Source organism: Artemia franciscana, chromosome 5 (assembly GCF_032884065.1).
Source record: "Artemia franciscana chromosome 5, ASM3288406v1, whole genome shotgun sequence".
Classification (NCBI taxonomy): Eukaryota; Metazoa; Arthropoda; class Branchiopoda; order Anostraca; family Artemiidae; genus Artemia; species Artemia franciscana.
Window position 1 is genome coordinate 1,244,137 of NC_088867.1, and position 27,863 is coordinate 1,271,999.

Consider the following 27,863-nt stretch of genomic DNA (forward strand, 5'->3'; position numbering starts at 1 on the left):
ATCATTATAAGCGTGATTATGACCATCTCTCCAAGATGGTCATAAGAGACAGGAAAGGAACCATTTTTTAGTAAAAAACATGAGAAGTTTGCCAATTCACTGTTTGTTAAATAAATTTGACATCATTCCTTAATAAAACATACAGAGTGAGGAATGAACGGGAATGAGTTTATCTTGGTAAAGCAGGCCTTAAGGGCTTGCTAGAGTAGAAAGTTCTTATTGACTTCAAAATCATTCTTCAACTTGATAGACAGGGAACGAATAATTCCGTAGCGAAAAAAAATTCGACTATTCCTACTAATTCTCAACACTGACTTTTTCTAGCGCTAAATGCAAATCTTAGAAGCATGGAATGGCCTTGGCAGTACAATTTTCCACCTTTTTTCACGTTAGTAATGCCAAATCTTTAAGATAAGTTGTGTTCTTGAAATAAAGAGTAAATTAACTTGCAGCACTAAAACTAGATATAGCCTATAAAATATAGCCAAAGTAAACTCCAGTTCTGGACAATCCCAAATAGCCTATTCTAATTAGGCTAAAGTTTATGTCTCCTATGCTATGCACGGATAGCAGGTGCCTAAAATTTGGCGTAATTTAGATGCTACTTAAGTAATTGAGATTTGCTGATAGTCTGGTTGAGAATAGGTTTGGGTTGTTGGAATTGGCTGGCTACAATTTTGCAAAACTTATTTCTCAACATTTAAGCCTATGCAAAGCCAACCAACATCAAAGCCTACATTGATATAACTTTAGTAAAACCAAAGAGATACATCTTGTCTAAAGGAAACTATGGAACTAAACAAAAGTATTGGCAGTAAACTCATTTGGCTATTTTATGTTTTATTTTTCCAATATAGCTGTTATTACCCTAAAAATGCACCCCACCTCTTGAAGTTTTTAGATATATGTAAATCCAGAATAATCTTTTTCTGTGTTTTGTATCATTACCATATAGCCTACATCATTTTTTTTGTGTTAAAATGGGTTTGGTCTATTCTTAACCTATGAAAGCTGCTCTGTTTAAGTGATTTTGTCAAAATAGCCTATACAAGATTGCATGACAGTCATTAAGACAAGATGAACACACTGCTCAATTCCTTTTTTTATACTCTTTCTAAACAAAATAGGCCTAATCAATTCTGTTAGAAATATGCCACTCAGCCTAATGGTCCCAACTATAGCCCAGTGCATACAGAAAAAACAAAACACTTAAATAGTGAAATTCTTACCTTATTATATGCAGCATGTATTTATTTACTTTTTAAATTATTTCAATTAATATTTTGGTTAATTAAAGACTCAGTCACATTATTAAGGCTATATATAGGATCATCAGGCAGGCACATCTGCAAGTGAAGTGATTATTATATTCAGAAAGAGCATACAAGCAGTATGTTCACCTTGTTTCTATGTCAGTTATGAAATTCTGTTTGTATTAACCAGGATTTTAATAGAATTGTTAAATAAAATACTATTTAAATATGCAGATAACACAGCAAAAAACATGACAATGTGGTTAATAGTAACATACTACATATTATTAAGTAAGAATTTCCCTGTTATAGAGTTTTCTTTTAGTTTTGTTTAGCTTACATACTAGGGCAATATATAGGACCATCACAAGAGGGGATGCAATATGAAGGTAATGACTTTTATATTGAGGAATAGCATTAAATAAGGAATCTAGGAATACTAAATTTATTATGTTGACACATTTCCTTTAGAAGAGTCAGGATTCTTCAGTATTGCCATAGTTCACAATACTTATCTATTATTTACTCTGTCTTTGATTGACATGCTTTATTCCAGCTTTGAGACCCTATGTCAAAGATTAGGCAGCATGGTAGTTTTCTAGACAAAGGGCTTTTTGATATCTTAGAAAGTAGTTGAGCTGGAAAGTTTACTATCTGAACCATACACTATATGCATTTTTTCAGTCTTTTCCCTTACTTTAAGGCTTAGATAATGTGGGCTTTTATTAGGTGTTTTAATGTAATAGGACTTTTCTGATATTCTTAATTAATTTCTGTTTCTACATATATTGATAATTCTCTTTTAAGTAACCTTAGAAGTGATATACAATCAACCTTGTTTTCTTTATTTGTGCATCCTATTAACCTACTTCTGAAATAATGTTTGAAAGTTCATATATTAAATTAAAGAATGCTGAGTAGTTATATTTAAAAAAAGGTTTTGTAGTTGTTTTGGCATATGCTGTGTGCTGTATGCCTGCATAAAGGCTGAAATTCAATGAATCTAGGCAATTATAAACACAGGAGTAATATTTGGTAGGCAGTTGTGTGGACTTAGCTGGAGATTTTTCAAGGATTGGGGGGAGGGGGGCAAATTTATGGTACTTTTTCAGAATTAAGCTTTAATCTTGAGGAGTTTTCTAGGGGCAACATGGACCTATTTGCTGCACCTATGGGCAGGTAGCAAGAATAGACATTTTCTGAAAGAATCATCACACAATGTTTAGTATAAAATTAAGTTATTAGAATGTATAGACTAAGATTAAGAAAATAATTGGGTAATCAATAGAATGTTGACACTATTTTCATATAATGTTCAATGAATCTCTCACATCACAAACCAAAGGCAAGAAATAGAAAAAAAAAACTAAGAATATACTCCTCAGCACATTGAAATAGTGTAATTTTTATTGACAAGACTTTGCTAAAAGTTAGACCACTATTTACACTAACAGTGTTTGACAATTCAGTTAACAACTTCTTTGGATACTGCAAGAACTCATTATTCTTTTGTTTGACATGTGGTTGGATCTTTCAAAAATATTCTTGTAAATAAAGTTTTGGCTCCCATGCATGAAGTATGGCTATGCCCAAAAAGCAATTGACTACAGTGTCATTTATGGCTGCAAAGTTTTTAATTATTTTTTAGAGTGCTTGTGCTTTTCAGATTGAGCTTCATTTGATTCTAGTGTACTAGAAATGATCAATTGTGGGCTATTTAAGATTCTTTCAAACTTCTTTTGTGAGAGCTCAGGCCTCCAAGGAACATTCCATGAGCAAGTATGGCTGAAAGTTTTGTTAATGTTTTCACTAGTTTTCCTGGATCAATTTCCAAAGAAATATACATGTGACTATAGAGTAAAATAGTATGGCCTTAAAACCAACTGAAAATGTGCCTTATCCATATATTTAAAGATAAGAATGACAATTGGGTTCATTGTTTGAGCTCATGTCTTGGCTTACTTTATTAAGGAAAAATATTTTTGGGAATATTGTGTTGCTGCTTCTAGAGGTTTTGAAGAGCATGCTACCATAATCCATTTATAGAATAGCAAGGTATGTAGACTATATGCTAATTTAAAGAAAGTTTTAGTTTAAAAATTATAATTAAATTATTGTAATAATAAAAGAGTTTAAAAAAACTATTAAAATTTTGGTCTGGTGAAGAATGGTGATATTTGTTGATTTCATTTCTAATGTTCTAAGAGTAGGCTTACATGAACTCTTTTTGTTGGTTTCAATCCATATTATTTTATATTTTATCATAAATGTTTTCTAGTTGTTGGTTTCAAGTTGTATCTTGCATGGGGCCTAAAATGTTAGCTAATCAATGCTTTTTTTTTATATTTTGACCATAATTTGTGGAAAAAGACAGTAGATCTAAATCCTTGAACCTTGCAAATACTTTAAAGAACCTAAATATGTATAAACTTGTATAATTGGAACTTGGAATGTTATGATGTTAAAAAATGACTATTGTCATTTTGACTGACAAATTTAGATGCTTTGAACTGGATTTTTCAGGATTTTCAGAAACTCATATCCCAGGGGTAGGAAGCTTGAAACTAGGTGACATAGAATTTGTTTACTCAGGCAGGAAGGATGGGGTACATAGGCAGGGAGTAGGGTTCATGATGAATAAGGAAGCTGCTAAGTCTTGTTTAGGCTGGGAAGGTGTTAATAATAGAATACTAATTGCTCATTTTATGATAAAAAGTTCAGGGTATCAGTTATGGTAGTATATGTCCCTGTTAAACCAACTGATGGAGATACTAGTGACTCAGATGAATTTTACTTATAGTTACAGGAGCAAATAGACAGGGTACCATGTAGAAATATGGTGTTTTTACTAGGAGATTTTAACACCCATGTTGGTAGAAATAGGGACAGATGGTGCCCTAGCCTAGGTAAATTTGGTGTAGGAAAAGAAAACAGTAATGGCTATAGACTTTTGCAATTTTGTAGGTATAACAACCTAGTTATAACCAATATGGTGTTTGGTCATAAAATGGCCCATAAGTTGACATGGTATTCACGTGATGATAAGACAGCAAACCTTATTGATTATGCTATTGTAAATCAAAGACTAGCAGGATCAATACAAGATACTAGGGTATATAGGAGTGCTGTTATTGATGTTAAAAGTAAAGATCACCATCTAGTAGTGTCTAAGGTTGATTCAAAGCTGAAATTTTGGAAGGGTAACTACCTCCCAGAAAGTTATGATGTTGGTAGACTCCAGGATAAAAATTTGAGAGAAACCTTCCAGGAACAGTTGAATACTAAGCTTGAGAGTTTAAAATTTGACAATGTGGAAGATGGATGGAATAATTAAAAAAAACAAAAAATTGTGAAGTTACTGATGGTGTCTTAGGGAAGACTTTCAAGACTACAACTAGGAATATTAGTGAAAAAGCTTGATGTTTAACAGAGAGCAGAAGGGGTTTGTACAAGAATTATCTGAGTGAGAGGTCGTATGAAAACAAAAAGAATGTAAAGAAAGTGGAGAAAGCATTAAAACATGAACTAAGGAGATATGAAGTGGACACCATGGATAAAATTGCTGAGGATCTGGAAGATGCAGCTAGACAGCATAATAGTAAAATATTATACTGGCATGTTAATAAATTGAGAGGGAGTAGTCAATTCAGACTAGTCCCACTTAAAGATAAGAATGGGGCCACAATTGGTGATAAGGAGAGAGTTAAAGAGAGATGGGCAGAACATTTTGAGAATGTGCTACACTGTGATACAGTTGCAGGAAAAGATATAGATGAAAATGAAAAAGTTTGTGATACCTTGGATGTGAAGGAAGATTTGTTTTGTGAGGAAGAATTAGCAACAGTACTAAAAGGATAAAAAAATGAGAAGACCCTGGTGCTGATAGTCTGATAAATGAGTTTCTTAAATATGGTCGCTCTGAGGTAAGAAATAAGCTACTGAAGATTGTGAATATGAATTTTGAAAAAGGGGAAGTACCTAATCATTTTAGGAAAATCTTAATTAAACCACTGTGTAAGAAAGGTGATAAGAGTGAGTGTTGTAATTATTGAGGCATTAGTCTGGTCTCTGTAGGTAGCAAATTACTTTGTAATATGATACTTTTAGACCAAGAGATGCTGTAGACGAAGTTTTAAGAGAAGAACAGTGCAGTTTTAGAAAAGGAAGAGGATGTGGTGACCAAGTTTTCACTCTTAGATTAATAATTGAGAAGTCCCTTTGTTGTAAGACATCTTTGGTCCTCAATTTTTATCAATTATGAGCAAGAATTCTATTCTGTTGATAGAAGAGCTTTAGCAAAGGGGGTTGTGTTCTATTCCCCTTTATATGGAGACCACAGAATCAAATGGGGAGGAAAACTCTTCTGGACTTAGATTATGCTGATGATTTAAGCATGTTAGATGAAAGTGTGAGCAAAATAAATGAATGCTTAGAGATTTTGTGAATTCAGGGTGCTAGAATAGGTTTGAAAATTAATGTCAAGAAGACTAAGTCACTAAGGCTAGGAATAAGTGAAAAGGTGATGTTGGGTAACGAAAAGATTGATTAGATGGGCAGATTCACTTACCTTGGTGGTATTATTAGTAAAGATGGTGGGAGCAGTGAAGATGTTAAAAGTAGAATATCTAAGGCTCAGGGTGTTTTTTCACAGTTAAAAAAGGTTTGGAAGAATAGCAAGATAAGTCTGCAACCCAAGAGTAGAATGTTGGAAGCAACAGTGATGACAGTGGTCAAATATGGCTCTGAAGCATGGGCACTCCAAAAAGCGGACAAAAATTTACTAGATGTTTTCCAGAGATATTGCCTACGGATTGTTCTGGGTACCTGGCTGACTGACCATATTTCAAACAGTAGACTATACAAAAAATGTGGTTCAATCCCGCTTTCTATGGCTATAATGAAAGAAAAGTTGAGATGGCTAGGCCACATTCTGTGTTCTGTAAAGGATGTTAGATTGCCAAAGATTGTCCTTTTTGGCCAACCGTCTGGGGCTACACGGAAAGCAGATCGTCTCCGTCTAGGGTGGGGGGATGTCATAAATAAAGATTTAAAGGAAGTGGGAACTTTCTGGGAAGGTGCAAAGAGGGAGGCCTTGAATAGATTAGGTTGGAGGAGGAGTGTGCGTAGCTGTATTGGCCTCAGGCGGCTTGGTGCTGCAGTGAGTTATTATTATTATTAGTAGTAGCATAATAAAGACAACCATAGTATAAAATATTTTATTAGAAGTCCCACCCACCCATGGAAAATAGTTATCCATGAAATTCTAACTTGATCCCTTAGAAAAAACAGGGTATGCTCACGAAACTACTGATAAAACTTGTCAAATTCAAAACTTGGCAAGTTGCTTGCCCTAAGGGAAAAAGAATAGTGTGATGTCTTATGGGTATTCAAAAGCCAATTGACCCATACAATCTACACTAGCCAGGAAAACTGTTTTATTAAACTTACAGGATCATATCATAGTTTTCAGGTTAAATCTTACCAGTATTTGTCTTTTGTTCAGATTGTCAATTCAGAAAACTAAATGGTGTTTTACTATCTGTTTGTGTACTATCTGTAAAAAAAAGATATGATACTATAACAGTATATTAATGCTAATAATCAATGTTCTTAATTGACTGTCATGATTTGTTTTACCTTTCAGGCTCCTATGCTTTGGCCTACTTTATCACGTTCTAGGAAAATGTGAACCTTTAAACCCCTCCTTCGCTATAACCCTCAAGATCGAACTTATTTTCAGTCAAATTTTTTGAACTTGATGAAATCAATTTTTCTTTTATCAACGTCCCCACACTAGCCATTTTATGTTAAATTAAGCATGGAATTTAAGGGGTTTTCAAAGTGACAACTATTGCTGGAGATATTCACATATAATACTTTCAAATAATGAAGACCCAAAACCCAAGGATCAAAAAGAGCTATGCCCATAAGTGAACTTAATTATGCAGGTCTTTTCCAGCTTATCATGGGCATATTTTTCCTGCACTGACAAAACAAGAGGGTTCAAAAGTAATGGCAGGAAACAACTTGTCCTTCTCTCTTTATTTACAGTCGGTCAAGTTGTTTGACAAAACTTTGTGCGTTTTGTCTGTCTCATACCCAATTCATCCACTTAGCTCAGCCTTTTGATGTAGCCTATTTCATGCTTATGAAATTTAAGAGGAAAGAAGGCTTAGTTTGATGGAGACATAAAGCTGTTTTCCCAGCTTGGGCCAACGTTGAGTGGAAGCTCAATTAGAATTCAGTTACATCACCACCAGTGAGAAATCTACAGGATCCATCACCACCTTACCTCGCTGGCAATTGTGATTTAAGGTAAATGAGGGGCTGTTGATGTTTCTTCAATTTGTTCAAGCAATGTTCTTCCTTCAATCAAATAAAGAAATAAAACATAGGCAATTAAAAGCATATAGAAACTTAACTCTTGCATGCTGTAATCCATGTAGAATATCTACTGTTTTCAGTATGCTCATGATTTTATGATTCTATAAGGGCTAAAACAGGCGTGTCTAACGTTAGGCTAAACATTAAAAGTGTATCTATAATAATTATATGTATTCTCAATTGAATATTGGTTTTCTATTCTCTTGAGGCTTCTGTGCTTTACTCTGTACTAATACTGATATTTTCGGGTTTTTGGGAAGGAGTACACTCATCCTCCTCACATCCTGTCCACACACTCATCCTCCTTTAAGTGTCAAAAAGTGTGCACCCATGCTATGGATGAAAACAAGCTATCCATATTAATGTGCTTAATCATCTAGGTGTATTCCAGCCTATAAAAAGTGCATCTTTGTCAATGTTTTAGTTAAAGACATGTTCTTTTTCAGGCTCCAACCAAATGAAGATACAAGAAATAAGCAATTAGAAGCATGGAGAAACTTAGCACTCGAATATTGTAAAGCAAACAAACAATTTATTTTAGATATTAATGAAGCCTATTCATGTCCACTGTTTAACAATAAGTCAATAAACAGTGAGTTTGTTTTTAATCTTTTTTTTCTTCTCGGAATATGCTTCACTGTAAATCAGTAATAGAAGTATCCTTACTACTGCAAGCTAATATCAGCACTACTACTAGAGCTTACTATTGCAGCTTTTAATCTTTTTTATTCTTCCTTTTACACTTAGGTTGTATTAAATTAATGTTGCATAAAGTACCAAGGACATCAAAATAAAACATATAATTCTCCCTGGACCTATCTCAGGACTATTCATAACTGAACCCACAACTTTCTAAGATTTTTCTTTTGGATGTCTAAAAATTATGAGGCTAATAGAATAGTACCATAGTATCGTCAGTGTTGCCACATTGAAAATAAGTAAGCACTGCAAATCTAAACAGTTAAAATTGAGAATGTGTTATGTCCATAAAAATTTGTACATTAAAGTCTATAGGTTCCCAATGACAACTCCACCTTAAAAAGAATGCTATATCTTCTTAAACTGTTTGAAGGCGTCAGTTTTAACTTATTTTTGTTGATTTTTCACCCATTTCTTTTTGCTAAATTTGATGTCTGTTGCTCCCAAAAAAATGTGGTTCAATCCCGCTTTCTTGGGCTATAATGAAAGAAAGGTTGACATGGCTAGGCCATGTTCTACGGATGAAGGATGACAGATTACCAAAGATTGTCCTTTTTGGCCAACCGTCTGGGGCTACACGGAAAGCAGGTCGTCCTTGTCTGGGTTGGGAGGATGCCATAAATAAAGATTTAAAGGAAATGGGAACTTGCTGGGAGGGTGTAAATAGGGAGGCTTTAAATAGATTAGGTTGGAGGAGGAGCTTGCGTAGCTGTGTTGGCCTCAGGCGGCTTGGTGCTGCAGTGATTTATTAGTAGTAGTAGTAGTAGTGCTGAGTGGGATGAAAATTGTCTCAGAATTATCCTGCAACGCAAAGGGATCTGCCAAGGAGCATTCCTGTTCTTTGCTGTTTTTTTTTTACAATGAAAGTATTGTTGAAGTTAAGCATGTGGTTGAATTTGGTTTTCTGCACCTTGGTCTTGATTTAACAGTGCTTAATTATGCTGACAATTAAGTCGCTCTTTTTCATATTTCGAAAAGGTTTTTGCGGCGTTTAAAAATTCATATGAAAAAATGCTGTTTAACCATAATGGAAGCGATCTTGCCCCCAAAGTATAACTCGGTGACAACGTTATAAGACGTATATAGGTCCGTCAAGATACGCAATACCTATCTTGACCCACCTATTGGTTGTTATGTTAAATCAACATGTTCCTCATTAATAGACGATTGAAATGTACAAAAAGCCTTTTGTGTTCAAAGGGCATTTTGGGGCAACAGGTTTGAGCTGTAATAGGAGTGATCCTACCTCCAGAGTAATACTCGAAAATGTTGTAAGCCTGTCATTCAACTAAACGTATGTTTTCCTGCCTATTGGTTGTAATGTTAAATCCTATTCGTTAGTTGTTTTCCTAAAAATGCCCGAAAAGTTTACAGTATGCAACTTTATTCTCGAAGAAGTCTTTGGGTTGGTAGACTCAAGTCTACTTGTTCGTGGCAACGGCAGCACCATATGTGTTAACGCTTTCTCCTTTTTAGGCTTTTTAGGCTCTTCTGTCAGATAAAAATAAATTTATGATGTGCTCTTCATTCTGCTGATTTCACAGATTTCTGCTGCCATAACTCCCTGGAAGCGTAGCTCAGTTAACAGTCATCATTACAATATCCCTGCTCCGTGCATGATTAAGGAGAAGAGAACTCAAAGACTCTGTAAAAATTCAATAGGAAACAAATGTTACATCGCTTTCTTGTATCAGTTGTCTAGTTGTTGTTTTATTCCTTGTTATTTGTTTGTCTCTCCTTTGTCTTCTCTTGTGTTTATTTTAGTCTTGCTTTTTTAGTCTTGATTTGTTCGTTTAAATTTATACACTCATCTGTTTTTATTTCTGTTTGTTTTTGTTCTTAATTTTCACTTCGCTAGGGACAAGTCTTTTTTTTAGACGGAAATACATTCACTCGTACATACTTTTCTGGTTAAAATTATGTATTAAATTTGAGAATGTATTCTCAAGTTCTGTGCTATAGCTTCCTGAATTTTTTTAGAAATTCACGAATACTTTATTTGAAACATTCTCGCATAAACCTTTCTTTGTTTAATACCTACTGACGATCAGTATCTTGCTGTGCTACTAGTTATTACACCAAGTCAAAAGGCATTTCATAAATTAATGATTTATTTCTTATCCACATACAAAAGGGAAAAAGTGGAGTACAAAAGGAAAGAAACCGAAAAACTAAAATTAACACAAAACTCAAACAATCAAACACAAAAATGCTCCTAATCATCACTCAGCTGATTCTTATTTGAGTTAGGACTGAACTAATTTGCACCGAGTCGAGACATAGCTTGTGTTTTAAACGAATCAAGATTTAATTCATTTTCTCCCTGAATTAGTCTACAACCCTGCTGTAAGGTCCATCGAAACCTGGGATGAGGCGTGAGTTTGAGTTGGGATGGGAAGAAAGTCTCCCTCCCCCTACACTCCAGTCTATTTTTACTTGCATAAAAGCAAGCATTTGTTGGTATTTTTGAATCTTTGCAATGCTGATGTCTTGTAGAAAGAAAAAAAAAGTTTATTTGAGCCCTAAGGCCATACACAACGTAATTTAATGATACAACACTGCATAGAACACACACTCAATATAAAACAATACTTATTTTCATTCACTCGGGCTCGATTGAACCTCTCCCGCCTTTTCCACATATCGTGACATTTTGCATATGGTTCCAGGCTTCGAAGACCTCAGGATATTAGAAAGTAGCACCAATCGATGGTCCCCCCAAATTTCATCTCTAAGACATTCAATATATTTGGTGTGTCTTCAGTAACTTTCTTTTACAAGTACATCCACTAATCTCCTTCTGAGGGCTTTTGTGCCCTTCTGTCACCAATTGTCAATATGAGAGGACGAACACGCAGGAACACAGCTACTACTTATTACTAATTACTTATTTCTAATTACTTAAAGAAAGAAATACAAAGTCGAAAGTATTTGCAATAAGCTTTGTCAGGTAGCAGACGTAGACCTAGTGATACACAAAGATCTATCTGTAGGTGGAAAAAACCTAGACATATGAATACCAGCTCTGCATAACTGGGTCCATTATAAATAAAATGTACAATGAAGTCTTGTCAAGGTAGTAGGCCTAATTGTATATTTTATTTCTTCTGGGCTCATTTGGCCTTACGAAAGTGGTAGTGCTGAGCTATAGTATATCATTGTGTATAGTGAAAGCATATTGTCACTGTATGCAATCCTTGAACTCTTTGGATGGTAGGAAATGCTTGAGGGTTGTAGTTTAGGTACCTATTTCAAGGAAATTTTATTTTTCTTACTTATTTTTTATATGGCCTTTGCTTTTCTTTTGAAAACTTCTTTTCGGAAAGTTTTTTAAAAATTAATTTCAGTTCGTTTTTGATTGCCAAAGTTTCTAGTTTTTCAAAATTCCATATTCAAAATTTTTTTTTTATTCCAAAGTAAATTGATAATTTTGGTAAGAACTAGTAAATTGAATTGAATATTTTGTTTCACCCTGGCCGGATTTAAAATTTTCACGCCTCTACGCTCAAGCGTTTTTGCCGCTAGTGAAAGCCTCAAGGCCTAGTGGACCTATTAGTAAATCCTGGTCTGGTTTCACTGCAATTATCACTTTATTTCCAATGTTGTAATAAAAGAAAAGAAAATATTTGTAATATAAATACTTTTATTAAAGCGCCAAATACACAGTAGACCTTATACTTTTACCGTTAGAGAAACGGGCAATAACCATACTCTTGTTCTTAGTGAAGACACCATTCCGTAGAAGTACATAACCCCTGACCGTAGCTTAGCAACCAATCCTTGAATTGAAATGGATGGTTCCTCCTCTCTTCCTGCAATGCCTCAGGAGGCATACTATAATTATACTATAATCACTATACCACACACAACCAGCCCTTAATCCAATTCTCACTTGTGTTCGAATTCTGTTCTCCTAATTATTATAAAAAAAGGTAAACTAATTTTGCAGAACTTTGTAGCCAGTAAAGTAAGAGAATGATAATTCTAAGTAAGAGAAGTCGTTATTTAAGTAAGAGAAGGATATTTTTACCGTTTGGGAAACGGACAGTAGCCATACTCTTGTTTGTAATGAAGACACCATTCATTAGAAGTAGATAACTCCTATTCTCGGAAGACAACCGCGGTCTAACAACCATTCACTAATCCAATTCTCACTTATCTTTGAATTCTGTTCTCCCAATTATTATAATAAAAAAAACCTAAACTAATTTTGCAGAACTTAGTAGTCACTTAAGATAGAGAAGGATAATTCTAAGTAAGAGAATTCGTTATTTAAGTAAGAGAATGATAATTTTACCGTTTGAGAAATGGGCAGTAACCAACTCTTGTTTGTTGTGAAGACACCATTCATTAGAAGTACACAACTCCAATTCTTTCGGAAAGAATTGGGAAAAAAAACTTTCGGAAAGTTTTTAATTAATTTTTGTTTGTTTTTTTATTGCAAAACTTTCAAGTTTAAAAAAACTCATTATTTCAAAATAAGATTTTTTTTTTCAACATCAAACTTTCACCAGAGTATCAAAACTAGTATCTAAGTAATAATATCAAAGTACCAAAGTATCAAAGTAAAGAGAGAATCAAAGTTAACAAGGTATTAAATTAATCAAAGTAACAATAAACAACTTGCAAAACTTACAGCCCTTGCTCAATAAATCGAGGTTACCACGTAAATCATTAAATCCAAGTATCAAAGTAAACAAATTATTAAAGTAACTATAATTAAGTTCCGTAACTCAGAGCCATTTCCCCAGGCCCTGGAGACAGAGTTATTTGGCCTTTGAGCTATTTTGAACAAAATGGCTATCTCCAAATTTTGACCGGATGTCCTTGGGGAAAGTGGGACGTGGGCTAATTGGCCATTGATCACTTTTGGCTCTTAAAAGAGAGCTAGAACTTTCAATTTCAGATGGAATGAGCCCCCTCCAAAGTTAATACGACCGCCCCTTCCACAGAACGTTATGTTGTAATAACAGGGTACTTACACAAGTTACAATCCTTGCCCCGGGGCACAGGGAAGATTTCTCAACCCCTAGGTTATAGCAATTTGAATTTTGGACTATTTTGAACGAAATGGCTATTTAAAAATTTTATTTCAATGTGTTTGGAGAAAAACTCACAAGGGGAGGGGGATAATTTTTGACTACTTTCGATTCTTAAGGTTATAATTCCTATCCCGGGTGGTATGAAGGATTTCTCAGCCCCTAATTTACAGTAATCAAATTTTAGACCATTTTGAACGAAATGGCTATCTCAAAATTTTTATTGGTTGTATTTGGGGTAAAAGACGTGGGGGGGGGGTAGATACCCCCTGATCACGTTTGATGACTCTTAAAAAGGTAACAAAAACTTTAAATTTCCAATCATACGAGTCATCTCTGAAATTTGTACAACTACCACTTACATATAACCGTATATACCCTTGCCCGGGCTCCGGGGGGATGTGTCGACCCGGAGTTTTCGTTATTTGATCTTTAAACTATTAGAACGAAATAGCTATCTCAAAATTTTGATTGGATGCATTTGGGAAAAAGGGCCTTGGATGGGGACTAGTTGCCCTCCAATCACTTTCGACTCTTTAGAAGGGCACTAGAAATTTATGATTTACAATCGAATAAGCCCCCTCCGTAGTCTAACGACCATCCCTTCCATAAAAATCTCATATGCCCGCCTGGGCACATTTTACAACACTCGCCCCCGGATTCTGTGGGGGGGGGGGGCTGTTTCGTCCCCGGAGTTTTTGTTATATTATCTTTCATCAATTTTCAACAAAATTACTGTATAAAAAATTCGATTGGATGCGTTTGGGGAAGGGAGTTTAGGGAAGGTTGGAAGGGAGGGAGGACTAGTCGCCATCGGGTCACTTTTGACTCCTAAAAAGTAAATTAAATAAAAAAAATTTTTTTTAAACTGCAAATAAGGATCAACACTAAAACTTAAAAGGAACAGAAAGTATTCCGTATAAGAAAGGGGTTGTCCCCTCCTCAACGTCCCGCTCTCTACGCTAAAGCTTGACTCTTTGTCACAACTCTACTTTTTAAAACAATAAAAATCTATAATACCACCCCTCATGTGACCACTTATATGAAGTTCATTTGACCACCCCTTACATAAAAGCCTCATATGCCTCCGGGGCATAACTTAAGACACTTTCCCCGGGATCTGGAGGGCTGTTTTGACCCCGGAATTTTGTTATCTGATGCATGAACTATTAAAAAAACTAGCTATCTCAAAATAGGATGGATTTGGGGAAAAAGGGCTAGGGGGGGGGGCTAGTTACGCTCGGATCTCTTTTTACTCTTAAAAAGCCACCTTCGAAGTTTATATGACCATCCTTTACATAAAAACCTAATACGCCTCTGGGGCATAACTTTGGAGTTTTAGGTATCTGATGTTTGAGCTACTTTAAAAAAAAATGGCTCAATTTCCAATCAAATGAACCCTCTCCAAAGTTTATACAAGCACCTCTTCCATAAGAACCATATATGCCCCCAAAGCATAACTTACAACGCCTGTCCCCGGGCCTTGGGGGGTTGCGTCGACACGAGTTTTTTTCTTATCTAACCTTTGAACTACTTTTAACAAAATGGCGATCTCAAAATTTTATCGGATTGGTTTTGGGCAAAAAGGGTGTGGAGTTGCTAGTTGCCCTCGGATCTCTTTTGACTCTTAATAAGTGAACTAGAACTTTCAGTTTGCAATCAAATGAGCCCTCTATGAAGTTTATGCGAGCATCCCTTTCACAAGAACCATATATGTCCCATGGACATAACTTACAACACCTGCAACCGAACCCTGGGGGGTTGTGTCGATACCGGAGTTTTCGTAATCTGAACTTTGTATTATTTAAAAAAAATGTCTATCTCAAAATTTGTGTCTGATGGGTTTGGGGAAAAAATGGCATGGGGGGACTAGTTGCCCACCGATCTCTTTTGACTCTTAAAAAGTGAACTAGAACTTTCAATTTCCATTCAAATGAGCTCTATGTGAAATTTATACGAGCATCCCTTCCATAAGAACCATATATGTCCCTAGAGCATGACTTACAACGCTCCAGGCCATGGGGGCTGTATCTATATCGGAGTTGTTCTTATCTAATCTTTGAACTATTTTAAAAATAGCTATCTCGAAAATTTTTACCGGATGGGTTTGGAGAAAAAAGGAGGATAGTTGCCATTGGATCTCTTTTGACTCTTAAAAAGTGAACTAGAATTTTCAGTTTATAATCAAATGAGCCCTCTCTGAAGTTTATACGAGCTTCCTTTCCATAAAAACCATATATGCCCCCAGGGCATAATAGAATGCCTGTCCCCGGGCCTTGGGGGTGTCGACACTGGAGTTTTTGTTATCTGACCTTTGAACTATTTTTTAACAAACTGGCTATCTTAAAACCTTTTTCGGATGCATTTGGGGAAAAGGAGCGTAGAGGGGGCTAGTTGCCCTCCGATCTCTTTTGACTCTCAAAAACTGCACTAGAACTTTCAATTTCAAATCAAATGAACCCTCTCTGAAGTTTGTACGAGCATCCCTTCCATGAGAACCATAAATGCCCCTAGGGCATAACTAGCAACGCCTGCCCCCTGGCCCTGGGGGTCGTTTTGACCCCGGAGGTTTCTTTATATGATCTCTGAACTATTTTTAAAAAAATAGTTATCTCCAAGTTCTGGTTTCAGGAAAAAGGGCGTGGAGTGGGGGGACTAGTCGCCTTCCGATCTCTTTTGACTCTTGAAAAGTGAACTATAACTTTCAATTTCCAATCAAATGAGGCCCTCTCTGAAGTGTATACGAGCATCCATTCCATAAAAACCATACATGCTACCTGGGCATAACTTACAATGCCTGCGCCTGGGCCCTGGGGGGTTTTGTTGATACCGGAGTTTTTTTATATGATCTTTGAACTATTTTTAGCAAAAAGGGCGTGGCAAAAAAGCAAAAATCAAAATTTTTGTCAGATGTATTTGGGAAAAAGGGCGTGGAAGGGGGGCTAGTTGCCCTCCAATCACTTTTAACTCTTAAAAAGGGCACTAGAACTTCCGATTTCCAATCCAATGAGCCCTTACCGAAGTTCATGCGACGACACCTTCCATATGAAGTGCTTCTGGAGAAAAAATAAATAACAGATAAATAAATAATAAAACATTGGAGCAGTATGGCCTTTACTATAGGCAATGCTATAGGGTTGCCTCTGATAAAACCTGACCTAGTTTCTTCTTTCAGGGAAACTTTCAGAAGAAGGCATTAGAACTGTAGTAGAAAGTCTTAGAGATAGAAAAGCAGCGAATTGGGTTGACACACAAAAGAGTAAGTAAGTAATTTCTTCATTACATCCTAAAACTGAAGACGTTTTTCTAATTACAACATAAAAACATGAAGAAAACCAGCGAAATTGACTAAACTGGAGAACTAGCTTGTAAAAGTTAATCTACATTCAGAATCTCCACCTATCTGATGGCGTGGGTCTCCTGGAAACTGTTAGTTTCCACTGTTCTATTTTCAGCTGTGCTGAAGGAAACCAACGTGTTTCGTGTTTTTTTTTTTTTTTTTTTTTTTTTTTTTTTTTTTTTTTTTTTTTTTCATACCAATCTGCAAATTGGATAGGTATAAACAATCTCCATTTGCCATATTCCACAAAACCAGAAAGGAAAAAGGCTAATTTTGGGTAAATTGGAGCTCAAAACTAAGGTTTTAGTTTGAAGGATTGACAGAAACAGCGACCAAAGAATTTGCTGTTTCTGGATCATTGGAGAATATGGAACAGAGGTTCTAGAAAATGCATATTTTCGAAATTGTGCAAAACGCCAAATTGAGAATGCTGATTAGCAGAAATAAGATTGGCCTTAAGGGTTCCATTTGACCTTATTTTACGTTCGTCAAATTATCGACACATAGTAACCATTGACATTGGTCTGTCTAAGACTTTCAACTATAGACATATAACAATTCTACCACAAAGATGTAAGAAATTTCAGGTTAAGGCTACTAGTCTGTATAAAATTATATATCTCTTAATTCTCTGAAAACAATAATCTGTCTTGATCTACCCCCACCCCCGTTATATAGCTGTAATTATGTTCTCCTCTGTCCTCCTTTTGTGAAACCTCAAGCATTTTGGTATTTTAACATTTAAAAAAAAGTTTTATATAGTTAGACTGCTTCTTGCTCTTTTTTGATGATTTGGTTGAAGTTACTAATGGAATGATGGGTAGATAGGAATGATGGGTGTTGTCAAGACCATAGCTTACAAAGTCTCATGTATTTTACAGTTTTATCCTAAGGCTCAGTAGCATATAAACTATTTCAATTTTGCCTATACGATGAGACAAAGACGCACGACAGGAGAGATGCCTCTATTCGATATGACTCCTGTAAATCCCTTCTTTGCTAATCTTGAATTTTTTCGAGTTCATTATTCTATTCTGGCGCTTGGGATCAAGACTGACAGTAAAAATTATCTAATTGCTAAGCAAATTGGAGCTTAATCATTGCTGATATGATGGGTAGAAAGGAATGATGGGTGCATGTCAAGACCATAGGTCACAAAGTCTCATGTATTTTACTGTTTGATCCTAGGGATCCGTAACACATAAAATATTTCAATTTCGAAGAGATGCCTCTATTCGATACGACTCCTATAAATCCCTTCTTTCCTAATCTCGAATTTTTTCGAGTTTACTGTTCTATTCCGGCGCTTGGGATCAAGACTGACAATAAAAATTATCTAATTGCTAAACAAATTGGAGCTTAATCATCGCTCCACTGATTTTCAGACAGCTGTTCCCGAATGAAAAAATGAACTTCTGAACTAGGAGCCTAGAGTTTTGTCATTGTAGAGTTAACAGCTTCAGTCTCAGTATACACATAAAAGACGGGGCTTGTTGCACCAGTACAGCAGTGATGGGTGAGGAAGGGAATATATTTTAGGATAAAGTTTTTTATGACTAACTTTTTTTGAAATGAATTTAGAAAAAATTAAATACAAAGAGTAACTAATTTTACATGCAAAATGAAACGAAATTCAGCCAAATCTTGTCAGTAGCTTGCCCCTTATATCCAGCGGTTTTTTTTTCTGTTTTTGTAACAATTTTTCGAGAGATTCTATCGTTTTCTTGCTGGATAAAGGATCAGTTAGAATTTGCTTTTCTTTTTCTGTAACCTTCCTTGCAGAAAAAAGGGTGAACAAAAGCGAAAGACTTGAAAATACTAGTGGGCTGTAGAACCAAACCAAGATCATCTTAGTTGCTATGTGTTCTGCGGCTTCTACTTGTTGTACTACTTATTGTTGATATGATATATACTCAAGGTAAAATAAAAATGATTTCCGTCTCCATGATAGAGAGTCTTTTTTAAGGATGAATTGTACACTCTGATCTTCAGGGGACGAGGGGTTAGATACTTTTGCAAAGTATTTATTGTTAGTTTCTGATGTGCACCTGAGGCTGAGGAAAATTTGTTTCTAGAGCTAGATTGTCTTTACCATTAACAAAATCGAAAGTAAATAATAGATTTAATTTTTTCGGATATTAATCGGTCGCTAGACCACGGTCATCTTAAGTGAATACGGGTTTGCAAATTTTTCTAGTTGATGTACTTTTTAGTTTAGCTGTTTTAACGAATTTACTCTCCATCTAAAATAAATTTTACTAGTTGGTACACCTTTTATTGGTGTCTTATATGCATTTGAGGCTAGGAAAAATTTGTTTTCATCTCTATCATCGAGAGTAATTCATAAGCAAGGATTGCGCAGCATGTTGAAACCCAGAGGAGAGGGCTAGTTGCTTGTGCTAATTAAACGCCACTGCTTTCTAACTTTTATTTGAGATTAAGAATAATTTGTTTCTAGAAGCAAATTGTCCTTACCGTCCATTGAATCCTAAATAAATGATAAGTTTAATGTTTTGGGGCAAAGTAACAAAGTGTTGAGCCCCAATAAACAAACCATTTTAATGCCAACTACATTGATTGGGTGTTTGGGAATAATAAATAGAGTCAGTTTTAAGCAGAAACAGCGTATTTTGAAACCGTCTTTAAGGAGCGTGTCATTGTTTTGAAGAGCAAATATTTCTTAAGACGTCTTGTTTCAAAAGTTTCGACGTGTTGACGATAAAGTGTTTAATCAATGACGAAGATACCCAACCTAGTTGTTGCTTCTGCAACAATTAATCAATTCATGCTTAAATCGATCACAAAAACTTCTACACCATCAGAAATAAAGGACGCTCATGGTCATATAATTGAAAGGGAGCTAGAAATAGCTAACTACATGAATTTGCATTTCGCGTCAATTGGACAATCGGTAGCCAACAAGCTCCAACGTAACCTGCCCCATGGTCAATGTGATTATCGTACATACCTCGTAAAGTCTTAAGTCTTCTGTAAAATCTATGTTTTTAACACCGGTAACAGAGGAAGAGCTTGCCAATATTGGTAAGCTTTTGAAAAATGGGAATTCCCCGGGGATTGATGAATCGTCTACGAACATTGTGAAAGTTATTTTACCGAGTATTAATAAAATGATGTGTCATTTAATAAATCTGTCATTTAGATCGGGAACTTTTCCGGATTCATTTAAGAAAGCAAAGGTGATACCACTGTATAAAAGCTCTGACCGGAGTAATTGCACGAATCACAGACCGATATCTATTCTTTCAGGTTTTTCTAAATTAATGGAGCGATTTTTTTATAATCAATTTATTCACGAATGTCTTGATAAAAAATGATTCCGGCAAGTATTTTTTTGGATCTTGAGAAGGCATTTGACACGATTTGTCACGAAATATTGTCGTTTAAATTAAGCCATGGTGGGATACGAGGACCAGCGCACGATTTTATCGCATCTTACCTAACAGGTCGATCCCAAGTAACAACTATCAATAAAACAGTTTCGGATCCATGCTTATTGCCCAATATTGGTGTTCCTCAGGGTTCAATTCTGGGACCACTGCTCTTCCTAATATACATAAATGACCTTCCATCAACAACAGAAACCAACAGCCTGAATGTCCTTTTCGCCGATGATACCGGATCAACACTTGCAGGGAAGTCGGAAGATGATGTCAAAGAGAAGCTGCAAATCGTGTTTTCCCAGCTGATTGTATGGCTAAAAGCTAATCTTTTGTCATTGAATGCCGCCAAAACGAAATTCATCATTTATAGTAGACTTGGACACAAAGCAAAAGGAATTTCAGCTATAATTGATCAGGCTACAGATATTCGAATTCAAAGGGTAACTTCACTCCGGTATCTTGGTATAACTATTGATGAAAATCCATCTTATAAAGAACATTGTAATAGATCACGCGTTAAAATCGCCCAAGGAGTTAGTGTAATGAGGAGGCTTCAGCATTTTTTCCCCTATGAAGTTCTACGACTCATTTATTTTGCCTTGGTGCATTCCCATCTTACGTATTGTCCCCTGATTTATTTAGCAACTTTCAAATCAAACAGTTCGTGGTAACGAACTGTAGTAAGGAGCGACCCGGCTCAATAGTAAACGGAACTCTAAAAAACGGAATTTTGATGCTAAAAGATATATCAAAAGAATAGGATTTTTATGCTGATTTTAAATATATAAGGTTCATCAAATTTAGTCTTTGTCATCAAAAGTTACGAGCCTGAGAAAATTCGCCTTATTTTGGAAAATAGGGGGTAACACCCCCTAAAAGTCATAGGATCTTAACGAAAATTACACCATCGCATTTAGCGTATCAGAGAACCCTATAAAAAAATTTCAAGGTCCAATCTACAAAAATGTGGAATTTCGTATTTTTTGCCAGAAGACAAATCACGGGTGCGTGTTTATTTGTTTTTTTGTTTTTTTGTTTTTTTTTGTTTTTTTTTTGTTTTTTTTTCCCAGGGGTCATCGTATCGACCAAGTGGTCCTAGAGTGTTGCAAAAGGGCTCATTATAACGGAAATGAAAAGTTCTAGTGCCCTTTTTAAGTGACCAAAAATATTGGAGGGCACCTAGGCCCCCTCCCACGCTCATTTTTTCCCCAAAGTCAACGGATCAAAATTTTGAGATAGCCATTTTGTTCCGCATAGTCGAAAACCATAATAACTATGTCTTTGGGGATGACTTACCCCCCACAGTCCCCGGGGGAGGGGCTGCAAGTTACAAACTTTGACCAATGTTTACATACAGTAATGGTTACTGGGAAGTGTACCGACGTTATCAGGGGGATTTTTTTGGTTTGGGTGTGGGGTTCAGGGGAGGGGGCTATATGGGAGGATCTTTCCTTGGAGGAATATTTCATGGGGGAAGAGAAATTCAATGAAAAGGGCGCAGGACTTTCTAGCATTACTATAAAAAAAAAAACAATGAAAATGTAAACATGAAAAAGTTTTTTCAATTGAAAGTAAGGAGAAGCATTAAAACTTAAAACGAACAGAGATTAACACGCATATGAGGGGTTCTAAAAATACTCTAGCATAAAGAGCGAGGTATTTAGGAGGAGATAAATACTTCGCTCTTTATGCTAAATATTTTTAAAATAATTTCAACTATTTATTCTACGGCCTTTCTGATTCAGGGGTCATCCTTAAAGAATTGGGATAAAACAAGATTTAGTGTGAAGAGCGAGGTATTAACGAGGGGACCAACCCCCTCATATATATAATCAAAAATATAAGAATATAAAAGTTTGTTACGTAAGTTAATTCTTAAGTTACGTATTTTTTTTTACTAATAAAAACGTTCGTTAAAAATAAAAGATCTAGTTGCCTTTTTAAGTAACCGAAAAATTGGAGGGCAACTAGACCTCCTTCCCCACCCCTTATTTCTCAAAATCGTCTGATCAAAACTAAGAGAAAGCCATTTAGCCAAAAAAAAGAATTAATATGCAAATTTCATTTTTATAATTTATGTACGGAGAGCCAAAATCAGAAATGCATTAATTCAAAAACTTTCAGAAATTAAATAAAAAACAAGTTTTTTTAAATGAAAGTAAGGAGTGACATTAAAACTTAAAACGAACAGAAATTACTCCGTATATAAAAGGGGCTTTTCCTCCTCGACACCCCACTCCTTGCGCTAAAGTTTGATTCTTTCTCGCAACTCTACTTTTTAAAACAATAAAAAACTTTAGCGTAAAGAGAGGGGTGTCGAGGAGGAAAAGCTCCTTTCATATACGGAGTAATTTCTGTTCGTTTTAAGTTTTAATGTCGCTCCTTACTTTCATTTAAAAAAAACTTCTTTTTTTATTTAATATCATATAAAACCGATACAGACTCTTCAAAACCGGGCTCTTCGAATTTTGCAAAGATATTTACCGTCGCCTTCTTCCTATCCAAATAAATCTAAAACTGAAACTATATATTTATTAACTAATATTTTGCCTGTTTCAGAATTATTCACTCTTCATTCTTTTTTATTCAAGGTAAAATATAACCGCTCAGAACTGCCTTCGTACTTTCGTACGAGAAATTCTTTCCCTGAGCAACCTGACCATGTTTATGAAACCCGTAATAAATGGAGAATGCAGCACCTGAAATTAACCACTGAGAGATCACGGTTCTCGCCATATTTCTCGATCATGGGTTCATGGCATCTTTATCTACCATATATTGACTACAGTAAATCTCTCCCACATATTAAAAAGCAACTTCATTCTATCCTTATAAATAAATTCAAGAATCAGTGATAAAAAAAAATCTTAAAGTGAATAGTTGTTTGTTTGATATTGATAAAGTGGGCTCTTTTTTTTTTTCAAATAAGTTGCCGGTCATCGGTCACCCTCGCTTGCACACTGTTTTTGTTTTGTTTTTCGGATTGATATTTGCCGAGTGTAAGTTGTTTTGTGGGTGGGTTCCCGTCTAGTGGTGAGTCGTGGATTTATTTATATTTATTTTATGCATTTGTTTTTGTTTCTTTTTTCTGTCAAATAGGTGTGCTATATTGTTATACCGGGTCTTTGTCAATCGACCTTGTGTCTCCGGCTTGACCCTTTTTTTATATTGTGTGTGTTGTACAGAAGTTTAAATAAAAATCTTGAATCTTAAAAATCTTGAAATCTTGAATCCAAGTGACTAGAGGATCTTAGATGTTTTATGGCCCATAGGGGCTCATAGAACAAAGAAAATATCGGAAAATAGTGTAATTTAGTTTTTAATTGGGTCAGTGTTAATGTAATGATAAACAGTGTTTAAACGCTTAAGGAACCAGGTTCAGCAAAGTCTAATGATCCGTACGGTTTTTTAATTTTTCCAAAAATTGTCACGTAATTCAGTTATTTTAAAGATTCGTCTAAGGCGTTTTGACTTTTTAGTGTTAGTGTCACAATGGTCAGCTTTTATGCGTGCAGACTTAGGCTCAGCTAAGTCTTATAACTGTACACTTTAATATCTAGGGCTTTTTTGATGTTGTCCTTTCTCCCATAGTTCCCGCATTTTTTGACTGTTTTCATATTTTTGTCCACAACTGAGAATTATGGCCAAAAATGAGGCCATGTCTTGCATGCGTTTCTGGAGAATTTTAGACCATGTATATACCCGCGGAAACTCGCAACAGAGGAAGATTTGTATATATCCATGAAAAGCATGAGATAATCTAATATATAATATAACTGGCCCATTGGTAACAAAGTGATGAGGAGCGTTTGGTTATGTCTAGGTTGGTGTTCCATTAAGTTAAATGATTTTATGTTTTTTTTCTTTTTGTAATTTCGAAAAATTTTCGTATAATTCACCTTTTGCTTGCGTGACAATTTCGTTTAAGTCTTTTTGACATTCTAGCGCTTGAACGTATCAACGTCTTCATATTTTCAAAACGTTTTCACAACGTTCACCTGTTTTTACTGCTTTGCCCATTTCCAATGATAAGGTTCGATTGTAAAATTATGGCAACTTTACAATTGGAATTATTTGAAAATGCCAAACAATTTCTGCATAACTTAGTTTGGTATATTGTAATTTCAAAATGTTTGAAAATCAAACAAACTAAATAATATGGAAATACAGGAAATGATGGGAGAGGTCTAAAAATCTTGACCACTTCATGGGTACATGACAAATATTATTGCTAAAGTGAATAAATGCAACATGGCCTATATTGTGGCGGCAGGCGTAAAAATGACGTTCTGCCGCTGTTTTTCGACCTATGCAACTTGTCGGTAATAGTGCAGGTTTTTTGGCAAAAAAAAAGGTATCCGGTAAAATTGACGAAGGCCATCGCCGTAGTTTGGGATGTTCTTGATCCAACATTTGCTCATGGAGATTAATTACAAAAGTTGTTGGTGTTAATGAATTTCTATTAATTAATGCTTTTGTTTTAGATTTTATGTCTTTTGGCATACACCGGAAGAATGGGGTAATTTGATATACAATTGGGCCAATGCAAATGGAATGATGAACAGTGTTTGCACTTTCTTTGAGCTCTCACAAGGGGAAGATACTGCCAATGAAGGTAATAACGAAAATTGTAGTGCAATTCAGAAGCAAGGCCGTATCCAGGAGGGGTAGGGGGTTTAAACCCCCCTTTTTCCGAAATGTTTGTCTGACGCTTGAAAATGGGAAAAAAGGCACGTGTTACCGTAAATGTCCGAAATCTGGTTAATGTCAACAGTCACCGGGGAATATCCGAAATTCTTTGATCTCTATTTGGATTCAATTAGCATTGCGATTCAGCTTTTTCATTCTTATGCAAGCTATGATGGTAAAAGTTAAAGTTTGGTTATATTACGGCAATTTAGGTTGAATTAGATTAGGTTAGGTTAAATTTGATTATAAATATTTGAAATGGGTTAAAAATTTAACAAAAGCTAACCTAATCTAACCTAACCTGTCATCATCAAACCTTGCATTAAATTGAAAAAGTTGACTAGCAACGCTGACTAAATCCAAGGAGAAAAACGGTATTTTGGATATTCACCGGTGAATGTCGACATTCACGAATTTCGGACACTCACAGTAATACATATAAACACATTTATGATGCTTTTTTAAAAGTTTTTTATCCACCCTCTCGGAAAAAATAGCCCCTCCCCGAAGAAAAATCCTGGATACGGCCTTTATCAGAAACCAAATTGATCCACTCTGCTTTACAATTACCATTCGGTTTTTAGGATCACAGCACTTAATTAACTCACAGCATTATGTACATTCACAATTCACAGCATTACATTCACAGCATTATGTACATTCACAATTCACAGCATTATGTACATTCACAATTAATGCTAAATTCTAAACAAAACACATTTTGTGATAAAACACAAAAATCAGAGCCCAAAGAAAAAAAACACAGATTGTCGAGAAATCATTTTGACTATCAAGAAACCAGTTAGACAGTCCTTTTTTAATTAGTCTGGTAGTATTACGAGATATTTGATATAGAGTGAAACAGGTATTGATTTAAAATTAGTGTGTGAGTTACGCTCCTGCGCTCTATTGGCATATAGTGGTAGTTCGTAGGGTCATACTTTCCCGTATAAGAGATATTGGTATAATAAAATGTTCAAGTTGCTTCGGAGCATTTGTTTGTCTTAATGCTTCATTCCCTAGCCCACTTACTCAGGAGCGGCCTGGTGTAGATTATAACAAAAATAAGTATTAAAAGCCACAAAGTCACCAAACTCACTTAGGCCATTGACTTAATTACTTGACTAAAATCATGGACTTCTTCTGGTTGCAGCTCAAGGGCCATCTTCTTCAATCTGCTGCGGATGACTATTTGAAATTTCTGCCTGTTTTCTGCTTCTTTTTGGAATTTGATTAATCCTTTTCTGAATTTTTTTTATCTCTTTTTTGGTCTCCCTGGTTCCTCAGTGCAGTGCTATGTGTCTTTTTTACCTGGCGGAGGCCAGGTAAAAAACCCAGGTAAAAAACCTGGTAAAAACCTGGTTTTACCAGGTTTTATACAGTTTTATACTGGGTTTCCTTAGCTGTTGCAGTCATATAATTTTTGCTGAAACACATTTCCCAAATTCTATATTAAAATTGTCTTACATAAATGTTACATGCTTAATCACACAAGTATATACAATATACTAATCTCCTAAACACAGTACCTGGATTTACTCCTGATTTGAAAATTAAGCGGGGAGAGGGGTGGCTTCGGGGATTGATTCCTCCCTATTTAGAGCTTACGATTTTTGTCGTAGTGTTTTTTTTTGTCCTGGTAGTATTTTTTTATTAAGTCAGTTGCTTTTTGGGCTTATAAAAATCTACCACCCCCCCCCCCTTACTCACAAGCACAAAATTTGTAAGTTTGGTCCTCTTTCTGATGCTAAGATTTCTAATGGTGTCTAGTAGATTTGATTCATTGGTAGTTACTGCTTTTTTTAGTTTCTTGTTTATCAGAGACATTTTTATAACCTCCCCAGGCTGGGTGGTCGTAGAACTCTGGAGGGACTTATTTGAGTGGAAATTGAAAGCTCTAGACCCCTTTTTAAGAGTCAAAGTTATTGAAAGACAATCTATCGTGTCCTTTTTAGATTTCTGGGCCTCCTAAAGCCTCCAAGATTTCTGCTCAAAGTTTTGAGAAGACTGCTCAGAGTTTGTGAGAAGGGGAGATTCTTTATAGACCTAAAAAATGGGCAAAGAAACTTGTTTTACCTGATGAGGTTGAAACTTACAGCTCTCAGTCCTGAAGCTAAGAAGATTATTATTATTATTTTAAAAAAAAGTGAGGCAATGGGCCCAAAAAAGTGCATTTTTTTTCATCCGGGTAAAAATTATATCCTCATGGCCTTATGCCAAGAGGACCCAGGTGCTGGAAGAAAAATAGAAAAAAACTTTAGTACTCCTGAGAACAAAGCCTGGTTACTACCTCCTAGACATTTTAAAGGCCAGAAGGTCTGGCTTTCAGAATTTCTGGAATAGGGGTGAGTAACAGCCGTATAACTCGTATTCTAGTTTAAATATAAGACATAATTGTACATGTTGTAGGAAGTTCTTTGGAGGGTGTAAAGAGGAGGCTTTGAATGAGTGGGAATGGAAGAATAGCACACGGTGTCGTGTTGGCCTCAAGCGGCTTGGTGAAGCAGTGAGTGACTAGTAGTAGTTGTTGTATCCATTGAAATGCTTAGTTATTGCTCTATTAATTATTTTTGTTTTTACATTACATTCTAATATGATAATAGTCGTAATATAATTAAAATTAAACACCAATAATTTAACGTAATTTCCACAGTGATAATATCAAAATAGTTATAGTTTTAATGGGAGGACGTGCCTGACAGTTGTTCGAAATTCTTTCGATATTTTCTAAGCTAGGCTAGAAAACACAGACATCCTCCAAAATCTTGCAACGGAAGAACACACTTGGATTTGAAAGTGTGATGTAAAGAAGTAAAGATAGACAACACTGTTTTCCATTTATAATTATATGTTTGTGACATGAGAGTTTCTTTCGTTTTCCCTTTTTTTGTATACCTTTTTTTTGTCCTGTATCCTTGTATTTGTTTACATTGTTTTCAATCTCGCCTTAATGCAACGATGCCGATTTTGGATATGTTGATAGGCGTCCTTTTCTGGTGGAAAAAGGAATAACGAAATGGAATAAGAAATTTTGAAAAATGGAATAAGAATAACGAAA

General features: G+C 35.5%; 1 protein-coding gene across 1 annotated transcript in view; it reads left to right on the forward strand.

The window, feature by feature from the left end:
• The first annotated feature begins 297 nt into the window (after positions 1-297).
• Positions 298-27,863, forward strand: part of LOC136026843 (vacuolar protein-sorting-associated protein 25-like) — a 28,489-nt gene continuing 923 nt past the window's right edge. Inside the window, exons 1-4 of the mRNA XM_065703554.1 lie at positions 298-388; positions 8,084-8,229; positions 16,551-16,638; positions 24,601-24,731. Of these exons, the coding sequence (XP_065559626.1) occupies positions 348-388; positions 8,084-8,229; positions 16,551-16,638; positions 24,601-24,731 (406 nt within the window). The 5' untranslated portion in view covers positions 298-347. The remainder of the gene's footprint in view (positions 389-8,083; positions 8,230-16,550; positions 16,639-24,600; positions 24,732-27,863) is intronic.